The 14,961-nt window shown below is 40.9% G+C and overlaps 1 protein-coding gene across 1 annotated transcript in view; it reads right to left on the bottom strand.

Moving 5' to 3' along the window:
• Positions 1–880: 880 nt before the first annotated feature.
• LOC146377951 (nectin-2) overlaps positions 881–14,961 on the bottom strand; it is an 85,479-nt gene continuing 71,398 nt past the window's right edge. Inside the window, exons 7-10 of the mRNA XM_084943482.1 lie at positions 4,026–4,158; positions 3,798–3,864; positions 3,590–3,661; positions 881–2,399 (exon numbers count right to left, since the gene is read on the bottom strand). Of these exons, the coding sequence (XP_084799608.1) occupies positions 2,181–2,399; positions 3,590–3,661; positions 3,798–3,864; positions 4,026–4,158 (491 nt within the window). The 3' untranslated portion in view covers positions 881–2,180. The remainder of the gene's footprint in view (positions 2,400–3,589; positions 3,662–3,797; positions 3,865–4,025; positions 4,159–14,961) is intronic.

Genomic DNA, 14,961 nt, shown 5'->3' with positions numbered 1-14,961 from the left:
TAAAATCCCAGGTACCACTTGAGCTTTCACTGCTTCTGCAGAGTGAGCTGACCTTGATGTTAAGTTTTGAATGGCCCTCCCAAACAGAATATATTATGTCGGCAGTAATCCCATTACACACCGAGTACTTCCTAGAATCCCCATGTACCTGTGTGATCAGAATTTCAGGCAGGGAACAGATTGCAGAGTCATGGTGAGCTGCTAGTCAGGCCTCACCTTCATCTGCAGCACCTCAGGCTAATCTGCAGCAGACCCACTCAGTCAGGACACTGCTGCACACCGTGCCAATTAATACAGATAAGCTGCAAGACACAAGTAGTTTATACATATGAGTCAGTGGTGCACGAAAGTGATGCATGTAATCCTTATAGTCAGTTGGAACACATATTTGGCCCCTTTTGGTGTAGTCACAGTGCTGCAAGTGAACTATGCGGATCCAAAAACGATGCTCTTAGGTAACAGTGCACGTAGAGTTTAAATACAGGATTGGAGGGAATACAGCTGGAGATAGAAAGAGATGAGTCAGACAAGAGGGGGGGAAAGCACAGAGTGTGCCTACCACCGTATCAGGTGAGCTAGAGCTTGCTGCAGTCCTTAAATGGAAATCTGCTGGTATTGCAGCTTCAGTTTGCCCCACACTCCACCCATCATTCACTCGTAAATGCTACAAAGTGACAGTATTCAATCAAAGCTGAAGCACTCCCCAGTACAATATCTGTATTATTTGGATTACACATTAGCAGGTGGGAATCAAGACTCCCTCTGCTGTGCTAAACACTCAGGGATTTTCAGTCCACACTGCTCCCATCTGGTGAAATGGAGGAATAACAACTGAGGGCAATAGAATGAATTGTTTGCAATGAAGACCAACACCACAAAGTCAAATTTATGTTTTTTAATAAGATCAGAGTTTACTGTTTACTTTATTAAATGGAAAAACAGTCAGAATGACTGAGATAATACAATACAAAAAGGAGTATAACAGATTTAAGCCAACGTTATTTCAGAAAGTACTTCAATTTTAACAAAAGTCGGTTAAATAAAATAAACCCCTGGTTGGCACCAACACAAAGACACATATTCTGACTAAGCACAATTGACCTTTTTAACCCTTGAGCCTGATAATGGACGGCGATATGAGAATACAAACAGGCTCTGTGCAAACCTCTGTTTCAACATCATAATTTAATCCTCCACTAGAGAGATAAACAATGTAGATTTCATAGACATAATCCAGATTTGCCCTCAACCAAATTCAGCACGCTAGTTTATATTATGATGCTACGACTAATAAAAATAGGTACAAAATGCATTTTTGGTTCTTCATTTTTTAGTAAGAAATATCCCTCATATTGCACTGCCAGTGCTGAGAAAAGCTATGGTTTAAATATTGAGGGATGGATCCACTTTAAAAAAAAGAAAGAAAAGAAAGGATCACTCTCAGTTTGATTCCAAAGGAGATGAATGACATTACATTTGCAAAAGAAAGGCAAAATCCAGATGCACAAAAAATAAGAAAGAACAAAGTCGGTAAAAAGAAAATATTTAAATCAAAACATAGTGCTGCAGCAGCAGTAAACCCCACTGACTGCAGTTTAAAACCTAATGTCGTCACGGTCTGCTGGTGTCTTCTAAGCACCACCTGATTAACTGCTGCTAATTGCTTCTCCGCGGGGCGCCTGTTTTATTGAGACTGAAACCAACAACGTGAGACATAAGACTAAACAGAGGTATCGCGTAAAAACCCACATACTGTGCTTCTTTTAACCATGCCGCCTCAGTAAAATATGTATGACAGCAATGCAAACAGATTCAGTGTCAACATCTGCTCCTTTCAACAGTGTTCATAAGCTGAATATGAAAACCAACAACAGCGTTTGCTTTATGTACAGTTTAAGAATAAAAATCTCATTACATTCCTGCAGCTGTGCTCTACAGCTGTGCACACTGGCGACCGTTTGTGTCTTGCTGGCTCAAGTTGATGGACGTTTGCAACCAGCAACACAAGGCTGGACGTGATTGCTTCATAATAAAGACTACCTGTAACCTGAAAATTCACAATTAAAGCATCAAATGTTCACATTCCCACGTACCTACAGAAATATGAATTCATTCATTCAATCATTCGCATACGCTCATATTTACACACATTAGCATCTTTCTGTGGCTTTTGACAGCCCTCACACAAACATGGCAGACGACACGAAGCTTTCACCACGGCTGATGTTGGGGACGGGGTGGTAGTCCTGGCGGTCAACGTCTACGTGCAGATAAGGAGGAGGGACCTCATTATTCCCAGGATCATCCCAGCCAGAGGGGGCACCGGAAACGTAATGCATTCTGTTGTTTAAACCACCGTTGTCATAATCGTCATCCTCATCTTGGTAGGCATCCAGGTCCTGCCAACAATAAGGAAAGATAAGCATATCATACAACTATGAATTACGAGAGTTTACCGAGTATGTATTTGTATTAGTGAAATAGGAGGTGGTTTCTATCATCACCTTCTAAAAAAGATGAAACATTAAGTTAGACTCAGATAGCATCATCAATGAGATTTCTTTCAGTTCTTTCAGAAAATAAATACTTTTGGGTAAACCAGACTATCACCAGCAACGATAAAAATAACAGATTCATCAAAACCAGCATAGCAAGTGTTTCACCTTTAGTCTTCTAGTTAATAATAACTGGGGACCAAAAGCTTATCACAAGTATCAGAGGCATATACAGGATTTTTAGGGTGGCACAGGAGGAGGCAAAAACAAAGCAGGGGTAGGAAGGGTGGGGTGGGGAGCCCAGGAAGTCAGAATATTTAAACAGAAATAGAATCAGTGAATTAAACTGGCTGTTCATGCGCAGCCCTGTGAACTATTACAGATTAATTATCGGAGCTGCACAAGAATCTAAATCTAATCTTGTGCAAGATAACTGTTTTACAAAGGGGAAAATAACCAAAATATATTGGAAACATCGAAAATAAACATACTAATTTTGTGAAATGACATTTTTCAGAATCATAAAAATGATAATTTTAAAATATCATTATTGATTTATTAATATTTATATCATTTTTGTTATCTGCTGATGATTTTAACCACTTAGCTATAATAATGCAGTTAATCTGCACAATAACATCACTAAGGGGTTTGTACCTTACACTATTTATTTCAAAGTGCAATAATTGCAATAAGTTTTACAAAGAAAAAATACAATTGTTGTTTAATTGTTGCAAAGTACAATGTGCATGCAATGACTGAGTACACTAAATACATTGCACATATTTTTCTTGGGACATCTCAGGCTGTTTATCATCTGCTTTTCAGATGCAGTGGTTTTACTGCAACCGTGTTAAAGAATGTATGCATTTGTATTACTGCTCCTGAGATCAAACTGGGATTTATGTAGCCAATTATCTAAAATGGTCCTGAACATTTGGTAAAAAACAAACCAAAACAAAAACAGATGCTGAAAAAAAAAAAAAAGAAAAAAAAAAAAAAAGAGTACTTTGATGAGATTCTGTTTTGATAGGATCTCGAAAAATATGCATTTAAGTGTCATGTTCACATATGTACTCAGCATGCATCCTTACCGTGACTGGTTCTTGACTCTGGGTGGAGTGGAAGTCATTTTGGACCACTGGGACATTGCTTGAGTTCAGCAGCTGTCGACACACAATTAAACAATCATTATACAGCACGAGAACAAAACTGTTAGTTGTGATATGTGCCGAGTGACCTGACAGATGTCAGGATAGTGATACTTTTGTCCTTCCAAGGACTTTTCAATTAGCGACTCACCATGTTAGCAGAGTTGGTGGAATTAAATGTCTTCTTTGGGGGAGGGGGCTTGTACTTTGGTGGACGACTGCACAAAAATACACAATTCACAAATTTAATGACTCACAAAAGCATGAGACACGCTGCATGGCATTTCATCTAATGGAATCATTGGCAAATAACAAAAAAAAGAGCAAACACTCATTGAAATCAGCAACACTGAACTCAGTCACTCACAGAGATACTTACTCTCCAAGTACTTTGGCTTTGCGTTTGCGGTACAGGGCAATGACAGTTCCAATGATGGCTATGAGTATAATGACCCCTATGATGGCTCCAATGATGATCCCTGTAGTAGGCCCCCTCTCTGGAAGACGGGTCTCTGGAAAAATATTATTAATATGTCAAATACGATTAGACCAGACTACAGATGGCATAAACGCCCTCTTTCTCTCAATAATGCCGCCTTCTAACAGTTGCACCAGAGATTGAGATTGTTCACCCCCAAATCAAATTTACACATTTTTCCCAGTAGACTATATTCCTATTTATCCATCTAGCATCTTTTTGTTTTTGCTAATTACCCACTTGTGTGTGCAAAAAAAAATCCCATTTATATTCTTAAAGAAATAAAATAAAATAAAACCACTTTGTTATGGGGTCCGCAAATTGCTCCTAGTGAAATTCAGCAGCAGTGTCTCTTTCCAGAAATCAGCAGCATTTACTTAAAGAATCTTTTTGTGGTCTTTTTTATGCACAAACTATTTTCTACCTCTAGTCCACACCCACCAATCAAATGAAGTGTGCAGCTAACTAGCATTACAGCCCAGTTGAAGGGGGGCAGACAGCATCAGTGTTTACATCTTGTCACGCTGTGTTGAACACGAACCTCTCCTAATGACTAGATGACTGCTTTATTCTGCACAGTGATGAGGTTAAGGGGGTTTGATACAATAAAAATAGTTCCTGCGTGAAACTGCAGGTCATGATTTGTATAGAGACACGGCAGCTGAGTTTTTCCAAATTTGAGTGCTGCAAGGCAAGTGCTATTTATTTCCATTATATTTAAGAGAAGGCAGACAATTTTATCGCTGATGTTTTCCAGACTGTCCAAAATAATATAGATGGGTTTGATATTTGGGCTCACTGCCCCTTTAAATAGCGTGTAAACAGAACAAAACAGGTAAAGAATTTTACAAGAGAAAAACGAGGAGTAAATCTCTGGCTTTGTGTTAGATTAGCACTCCATGATTTTTGAATGAATATTAAGTCAATGAAAGCAACTTGATAGCTTAACATAGCACAAACACACACACACACACACAAAAATACACCCCACCACCTCACAAAAAAGTATTGGAATAGTAAAGCCAGTCAAGTTGGTCATTCTGGAACTGAGAAAACCGGTAATTCAAGGAAAAACAACAAGTAACAAGCAAGCAGAAAAACACTCCACTCAGTCCATAACATTGTGAACGACCTGCAGCAAGCAAGGATGGAAATATCACAATCTGCTGTGTGAAGGAGACTCTGAGAACAGCAGTGCAAAACACTCATCAAGATTAAAGAAAGAGGAAAGCAAAACTGGAATTTGTAAAGAAGGTACAGAGATGAGTCACAATAATTCTGCAACAAAGTTTCTATGGACCGATGAGACAAAGATTAACCTCTACCAAAGCGATGGAAAGGTCAAAGGGATCTGCTCATACATACAAGCTCATCTGAGAAGCATGGTGGAAGTTGAACCATGGCTTGGGCTCGCTTCGATTATGGCCGTTCACCCACCATGTTGAGTTTCACCATTTCTTTATTTGTTTTCCGTTGAGAAGTGGTTAATGTTCCTACATTATTTTAATCGTACTTTGTGCTGTTCTTACAAGTTAATACTGAGTTTATGTTCCTCTCTGCTTCCTCACTGCGACCCGTATATTTATATATAGTCTTTATTTACTTATTTCCCCATTTTATTTTGGTAGCCTTTGCCATCTGTGTTTAGTGTTCAGTTGTATTTTCCCCAGTAAATTTCCGCTGTATGTGATGTGATGGTTACTTTACCTCGTGTGTGTTTATAACCTATTCCTCTCTGTAGCCTTTTGTCACGTCACCTGTTTCTTTTACCTTTTTTTCTACGGTCCTTGGTTTCCAATAGTTCCCCGTAGCCTAGCATTATGATTTCTGTAGTTTCCTTAGTTTCCAGTGTTTCCTGTTGATTCAGATTGCCTTCAATAAAGAGTTGGTTTCATAAAATCCCTGCATACCCACGAGTCTCCATCTGGGATCTTTTTCCACCACCATTAAATGCAACAGCCTCCGGAAGAGGCTCAATCATTTGTATTGATGATGGTAGCAGCAGAATAAATGTAAAAGTTTACATTTGTCATTTTGTCTGTCAGTTTACAGAGAAATGCATCCAAATGAATCAGGAGAAACTTTATTTTGCAGCAAGACAGTGATCCAAAACATGCTGCCGCCTCAACTCAAAACTTCATTAAGGCTAACAAATTAAAGGTTTAAGACAAGACAAGTCAATCACCAGATCTTAAAACCAACCGAATACATATTTCACCCCCTGAAGGGAAGAATAAAGGGAGAAATACTGCAAAACAGACAACTACTGCACTACTGAAAGATCCCCTTGAAAGGCATAATCAGTGTCTGTGGGTCGTAGGCTTGATGGAGGAGTTGTGAGCACAGTAAAAACAGATTAATTGGTCTTGCTCTTGTCATACTTTTGGAGGGTGCTATGGCTACACTCTCATAGAAAACAAACAAACAAACAAACAAACAAAAATAAAATAAAAAAATCAACCAATCAGCACCTGTGGCTCTCATATTTTATTTTGAGATTGCTATTACTACAACTACAACAACAACAAAAAAAAAATTTATGACCCACAGTTAACTTTCAATTTTCAAAATGTTGTCAAATATCAAAACAATTGTCTCAGCACAACATGCGTTTATGCTACAGTAACAAAGCACATGAGCAGCCATAGAAATCATGATGAGAGCAAAGGAGAAAGATCTAAACCTACCCAAACCTCAGCCATCATAAAACTATTATTTAAGCTTCTAGACTAATTTAAGAGGATATGCCTAGTGCAGGAGCATGCATACAAATATGGAAAAATGGAGGCTAAGGGGTGTTTTAGATTAAAATGAAACAGAACAAGTCGTTCAAACTGAAAAAAGAAAAACCAACAATTGTCATTATACTTGTGTTGTTCTGTTTCTGGGATGGTAACCTCCTGGTGTTCTCACTTGCTGTCTGGCAGCTGCTCAGAGCCAATAAATAGATGTGAGAAGAAGGCATTAGCTACGGGAAGCAGCTAAGAGCGGCGGGAATAGTAAAGTCAGTGACCCTGTAATTTATTCAAGGCTGAAAACAAGCGTCAAAGAGTCAACATTGATTAGATGAAGCGTTTTTAAAACCTCTATAGCAGCTTGATTGTTATAATATGCATGTACACTGATGGGTTAGTCTGGGTGTTGGATATATGTGTGAGTGTTTTATGATGTGTGTTTGTGGGATGGGAGTAGGGCCAGGGGGTTGTTGAGCTGCGTGCGGATGCTTCATCATATCACGCTATTTGTATCTAGTACCTTGGATATGATTTGTATTTCAGATTTAGCATCGTGTCTACCTGCCTGGAGACTTGGAGACTTGCAGATGGAAATTAGCTGGTAGCTAAATCCGGCACAATGCATCCCTTCTCCTCTGAGATTAATGTTTTTGTTCATGGTCCCTGACAAATAAATAAACTTTTTTTTTAAAAAAGGCCAGAAATATTTTTGTGCAACGATCTGTGCGCTCCCCCCACTCTAATATTTCTCCTCCTATTTGTTTTCAACGAGTCCCACCTCTCAGTTTGGGAACAACTGACTTAACAACATTAACATTAATTAGAACTCGTGTACTACAAGGCTGTAAGTAAGATAAATGAAGTTATTTCACATTGTCAACCCGATCACTAAGAGTGGCTTTATAATTTAAAAAAAAAAAAAAAAAAAAGAGACGGAGAGACTAATCAGTGAAGAAGAGTTTAGAGATGCGTGTGTGTCTGTGTCTAGATGTAACACTGTAAAGTACAGACGGGGTCTTGATTAGAGTGTCGAGTCACATGGCTGATTAAGTCGAACCAGCGGAGTCGTGCAGAGGTTCCTCTAATGAACCATGACCACGCTGAGCATGAACCACGAAGTGCGCACACGCAGCGCGTGTTTACTGAAGGTGCAGCCCAGCTCATTATCCCTCGCATTCCCAGGGGATTATGCTAATGAGGAGGTGGTAAAGGGCAAAGAGGATCTGAAGCTCATTTGATGAGAACAAACTCTGGTCTTAATAATTGGAAGGGTCATGATTGAACGTTGTTAGCCCTCTAATTACGATTCACTTCTAACAATAGTCTACTTTGAATACCTCCTCAAATAATTCCTCATTCTTTCACGCGTACAAATGTGACCTGATAATCATGTCTCGTCCTGTTATTCATTACACAGCTGAGCTCATCATCTTAAAAATCACTGACCCCCACACGTTCTTTGGGTTTCCTCCCTCTTAATACTCTTTAATTGTGGTGAACATTTAATAGGCTGTCATTTATTAAAAGAAATAAATCAGCGCGCCATCGACACAGTTTGCAGTCCTGCTTTTGGCGCGTCTTTCTCTTTTAAACGGATAGCATACTTTACAGTGTCAAATTAAATATGAGCGCTGGACCTACAGTATCCAAAGCACAGCAATCTGTAAGTGCAGCAAGCCATTTAAAGATGAAACAAACGGGTTCTAACGAAATAATAAATAAAATCAGTTAATTATGTTGTTTGGATTTATTCTGCTGGGTACAAAGTTTTCTATTGTTTGTAATTACTTCTGGAGCAAAGACTCCTACTCCTCACATCTTGGGAGCAAAACCAACATGTGGTGGCCTCAATGCATCTAAAGTAGTTGTTCTCCTTCTGGAGGGGACACAAACTTCCACGGTGCTCACACATGAAGAGGGAAACGTGTTTCATTCCCTACAAGCATTAAGAAGTCTATTCATCCCTGTACCTTAAAATGCACTGAAAAGAAATATTTCAATTTTTGTATTTATTACTCAAATTCACACACAAAAAAAGGGTTCTTCTGTAATACAGAGAAAAGAACAATGAGCTACTATGCTGGAGAGACAATTTAGGGCAGGCTGCGGGAAATTAAACCTAATTATTCATGCAATACTCGGAATCTTAAAAGTGTCCCAAGCTTGTAAAACATACTTTTGCTTTAGCTCAGCCATATAACAGAGATTTTATACCAGTAAAATTAACAATGCTAAATAATTACTTCAATTTTTTTCATTTTATGAGGGCTGAACAAAGGAGAAAGGGAACGTTGTACTGTGACACTTTCAAAGTCAGTGGGAATATTTCTCATTTAATGGGAAAGGAGAAATGATTTGCGCAGAACAATAAAAAGACGAGGGAGCCTTGATGAAATCTCAGACAACACAGATGGGGACTGGATGTGGCATACTGGCAGGCATTCAGGTCTTACCGGGGTTCAGCTGCTGCAGCTGACATCTTTGCAGGAAACATCTCAGCTAATTGCATAAAATCACCTCGACGCAGTGCATTCAAACTGCCACATGGTGGTGCTGTGTCTCTGTAACGCCAAAGCACAGACTCTCATCTAATCATTTAAAACCTGAAACCTGCCTCATCTTCCCAGTATTTTGTGTTAGTCCTCCCTCATTCCAGTGCCGTATCTGTTTTTTTTTTGTCACAACTCCCTCCACATTTTTGGCTGCTGGGATATTTTTTTCCTCCGCTCCTTCAAACCTCTATAGAGCCGCCTCTTTCTGCTTTGCCTTGCGTTATCTCACAGGCGTCATTATCCCACCAATGCCATTTTTACTCAGCAGGTTTCAGGTAGGAGCCTGTTCCTTCCTTTCAGATAACCTTAGATGGAGGCGAAAAAGCTGCAGGAAAAGGCCAATTGTAAGGATTGAGGTGCAGTGTTTGTGTGTGAATGAGTTGACTTGAGAGCGTGCCCTCTGTGTTGGCCCTGGACACCATCCATGTCTTGCGCTAATGAAATATTGCAGACAGAGAGAACGCCAGAGAGAGTGTGTGTGTGCACATATACACCGTACTTCTGCTGGCCCTGTTTAAATCTGTGCAGTTCTTCGCCAAGGACATCCAACCAGACAAGCTATTACCCACACAAATAGGGCGCACGCCCATGCACACAAAACTGTACCGACACAAGGCATTGTTTTAAGAAACAGTTGACATCCTGTGTTGCATTCTTGTCACTCAGGATGATGTATTTACACTGAGACGCTGGTCTGCCATGTGCCCTTTGGCCCCCCTCGCTTTTCTTTCCAAACAAACATCACACACGTACACAGAAACACATCAACATACATATTTTAAAATAAAATTAGACAGAAAAACCCAGCGCGCACAAAATATGATCAAATTAATTTGAGTGGAGAGGAGCCCCGAGGCAGAGAAGAGCTCATCCAACAAACCATGTGGTGTTTTTTTTTGTTTGTTTTGTTGAGAGAGATGCAAACTCAGTTAAAGGTCAGCTCCATTCCTGTGAGCGGATCAATTCAGGGACCATCCAGTCGTATAGACATCTATCCCTTTCCTATATGTGAGCCCTCCATTGCTCACAGATGCCTGCCTGGCCAGCCACTCAACCATAGACCACCACTCTCCCACTGGGCACACGGGAGGAGGGGGAGGAGTAGGAGTGACGGAAGAGGAGATGTGGCTGGATGGTTCGCTGGAGCTGCCTGAAATTACTGCAGACCTACTTCAGCAAGTTGAAAATACCACCAGAATCTCTTGAGCTTTAGGATGCATGGATGAGTCCCAGCTGCAGCTCTGCAGCTAGTGGCTAGATTTGATTTTTTTTCCAGCTCCACCTTTGTTCTTTTCTCATTTCCGTTTTAAAATGCTTTGGAGTGTGTGCGACAAAAAATTCGGGAGGCAGATCAGCTCTCCTTAAAAACTTAGTCCAAGTGAGTCACTGTCTGGAAAGCTGAAATGTGGAGCGAGTTGTCAGCAAAAGAGGATTCAGTGAGAGATGAGTCAAGGAGAGATGGCGGAGTCCAAAAAGTGGAGTATGGGAGAATGACAGTGAGAAGGTGAGGAGAGGGGAATAAAAAGGAAAAGAGAAAGAGGGAGCAGGAAGAGCCAAGTGAGATGAGGGCTGTGATTAAGAGGCTGGCTTCAGATAAGTACAGAGGGATTTCCCAACTGCTGCCTGCAACTGGCTGATCACACACAGAGGGGATAAAGGGGAGAGCAGGAAGACAAAGATCTCACATCCCTCTCTTTTCCACTCAATCCCTTGTTCTCTCTTCCTGTGTGTTTATGCCTCTCCCTGAAGGGATTAAGGTTAACATGCTGGCCTATCCTCCACTTCCCCACACAGGCTGGGCTTTTGTTGCATTTATCTATGCCTCCTCTCCTTCCATCCATCCTTCACTCCCATCATCCCCCCTTTCCTGTCATCCTGCTCCATTGGCGGCGCAATTTGGGATTCGCTCGTCTGGCCCTGTGTTACGACAGCACAAATCTGCAGCGTCTCCCTCTGCATCTCTTATCTCCTGTGCCTAACGAGTAGAGATAAGCCTGTTTTTATTACCCTCCCTGACCTGTTCAGAGAATCGGTGCAACACAGGCACACCAAACACACACCTACAAGTTTTACTTCACTGAATGCCTGCTAACCAACCTTCATATCCACTGAAGAAAAGATTTAGATAAAAATACAGTTGGTTTTGACTTAACAGATTTGTCACTAGAAAAACAATCCTAGTGTAGCTAATGATCAGATTCATTCCTAATGGATTGGCTTGCCTTTAAAAAGAAAACAAGAAACAAAAAAGAGACAGTTGACCAAAATATCCAAAGCCCGAGGCTGCCTGTTGGCTCAGCTTGACGTAGCCTTGGCCATGTGGCAGTAATGCTGCGGGATTGTCCCGCTTGTGAATTTTCACTGTGCATCATCTTCCCCCCGCTTTTACCCTCTCCAATATTTCAAGTCAAACAGCAGCATGCTTTTTTAGCAAAGTGAAAAATGTCTATTTAATTATATAAATTCTCAGCGTTTGATCACCGCGCCACCATTAATGCCTTTGAAGGAGAAAACATTTGATTTAGAATTCTCTTTTCTGCAAGTTCGCCTTTGTTGTTTTTAAGATGTCAGTGGAAACTTAAGTTTCAGGAAAAAGCTTGCCCTTAATGCAAAGTTTCAGCGTAATGAGACAAACGGGTATCGGCTGAAATTCGACCCTTTTGAACTCAGATGAGACACAGGGCTATAGTCCCAGCAGGCACAGAAAAACACAAGGCTACCACGGTCAGAGCAGAGAGCCTGGAGATGAGATTAGGATGGAATGAATGGATGGCCTCTGAAAGAGATTAAGATAAAGAACAGTGCATGTAATCTCATTGCTCACTAAGAGAAAAGTGAAATCCTACCCTTTAGATTCTGGGGTAACTTGGTAAAACACACACCCTATCCATCTATCGGGCGTTCATTCAGCCTGATCTGTGTATACACTTGGTAATACAGTAACCTAACGATCAGGTGCACAGATAACTGCAGAATTGAGGGAGATGAAGACGAGAAGAGGAGGAGGAGGGGCAGGAGCAGAATGAAGCAAAGAGGTGAAACAACAAAGGTGGAGAATAAAGTACAGCTAGTGGCTATGCTAAAAGGGCACATGCATGAGCTGCAGGCCTGAACACACACACAAACGCGCACACCCACTTAGACCTGCACACACGCACTTAAATTATTCACAATCAATGCAAGTGCTACAGTGTTGAGTGTTGCAGCTACCTCTGACATGAATTTTCCAGCAGTTGAAGACCTACTACACCCACCACCACAATCACCATCACTGTCATTTGCTATTCACTGCACTCATGATGCCATTACAACTCATTTCAACACAAAACAAATCACATCAAATTGATTGTGCTTGTTCGGACAACACAACCAGCCGAATGGCTCAGGGAGGACAGACTTTACTGATTTGACTGAAGGAAACGCTGACTGAATTTTATGTGTGTGTGTGCGTGCGCGTCTGCGATGCTGTTGCCAGGGGTTTTTGGATTGGGCAAATCAGTAATGCTGGTCATTTCTAATCTCCCGTGATTCCCAGAGCTCAACCTTGCGCATTTAGACTGTCTGAGGATTAAATTCACGTCACTGACGTACATTAAGTGTACACATTGTGTTTGTGTGTATGTGTAAGCGTCTTCTAAGTGTGCCTGTGCATTTTGACATTTTAAAAAGCTGTGTCGTGGTTAATGTGATAACTCTGCATGGTGTGTGTGTGTGTTGTGTGTGTGTGTGAGAGAGATGCTCTCCCTCTCTGGGGACACAGTGTGTTCCCTGCCACAGTGCATCAAAGCACACTCGGTTGCCTTGGGAGAAGGCATCTCCATCTCTTCTTTCTGTCGCTCCCTCTCTCTCCACCCCGCTCGCTTTCTTCCCGCGCCTCAATCATTCCCTCTGCCTCTCCTTCCTTGCTTCTCTTCCTGACAAGGTCGCCGCTCTACTCTTGCCATCTCCCCGTCAATATTTACAGTCCACTTTGCGCTGGCACCGAGGTGGTCGACTCCAGCCAGCAGAGAAAGCAGGGCTGCATTAGCCAAATGTTGCTGTCCACTCAGAACATGAATGATATGTTGTACTACAAACACACTGTTTCTCCTGCACACACACACGCGCTCTCTCTCTCTCTCGCTCATACACATATACACACAGAAAAGGTGGGAGGTAAAAGGTAGAGCTGGAAACAGCAAGCAGATACTTAACAGAAGAGTAACAAGTGCTCTAAAAGCACAGGTCAGTTTGCCATTACGTCGATTGGAGCACATAATTTTGTAGATTTTAGCACTCTCAAAAATCCAACACATTAAAGCAATTATGATACATTACACTACTGTCTCAAAAACAAAGTGGCCCCATTAAAATTCTACATGTTGGATATTTAACATACCATTAGTTTTAGCGCTTGCACTTTCATTAGAAGTTTTGCAGCGCAATTATAATGATATCATGATATCTGCTGTAACTCAGATTACATCTCAGCATTTACATTCTGCATCACATCAGAAGAGGAAAAAAAAGATACATTTATACAACAAAAAGGAACACAAGTGACCACAATCACTAAACTGGCCTTCTGATATTCACTTTAAAGGAACGGTTTAATCAGTTTTTGCTTTCTGGCTGATGTTAAGATGAGTAGATCAATACCACTGTCATGTCTGCGTGTTACTTGTAGAGCTGGGTAGCGATTAGCATAAAGACCGGAGGAAGCATGAAATCATCTCCGTCTGAAGGTTAAAAAAAGAATCTGATTACACCTCTGAAGACTTACTAATTACTATGAACAGCGCTAGGTGGCACAAAAGAAAAATGGTTGAAAAGTACTTTTAGAAACAGTCAGGGGCTTTTCTTTTTTTTTTGATAGTAAACCATAGTGATACCTGACACTTTAATGAGCGATCAGGAGCATCAGTTGCAGAGGGGAAAGCAGCTACTCATATACATCCACATACATATCTGCCTATGAGACCACAACAATGGTGAGTTTATGTGAACTGAGGCCAATCTTTACCCTTGTCCAGTGGCAACACTATGACAACACTTGAGCAATAAAGGGGTGGTGTACACACACCTGTATGCCCCCTTTAAAAAGATAACTAAGAAAACAAATACCATTAAAACAAGACTTCCAATTTTAATTTAAAAACCAGGGACAACAGATGCAAATTAGTCTGGAAGGCTGCGGCTAATTTATATTTATTCTTGGTTAACTAATAAACACAGTCGCCTACACATACTGACCGACACTTCTGTTCAATACCCGATGATGAGACTTCGAGAAATGCTTCAGCGTTGCATGAAAAATCAAAACAAACTAACATTCGTAGCGACTGGCACAGCTTGAGCATGTTATATGTCCTACCGGTTTTGCTAGTAGGAGGACTGTTCAGGTTAATTCTCCCCTTTCTACGCTAAGCTAAGCACATCACATCCTGCCCCTGCAGCTCCAGGCTTGGCACAGATTCTTGAAATCTGTTTGATCCTGATGTTTAATTTGCAACAAGGAAGCAAATAAACATATTTGACCAAAAAAAAAAAAAAAAGTCCAAATATTCCTGA

The sequence above is a fragment of the Perissodus microlepis genome, chromosome 11 (assembly GCF_051167445.1).
Source record: "Perissodus microlepis isolate ML-2025 ecotype Zambia chromosome 11, ASM5116744v1, whole genome shotgun sequence".
Classification (NCBI taxonomy): domain Eukaryota; kingdom Metazoa; phylum Chordata; class Actinopteri; order Cichliformes; family Cichlidae; genus Perissodus; species Perissodus microlepis.
This window is presented reverse-complemented; position numbering and strand designations above follow the sequence as displayed.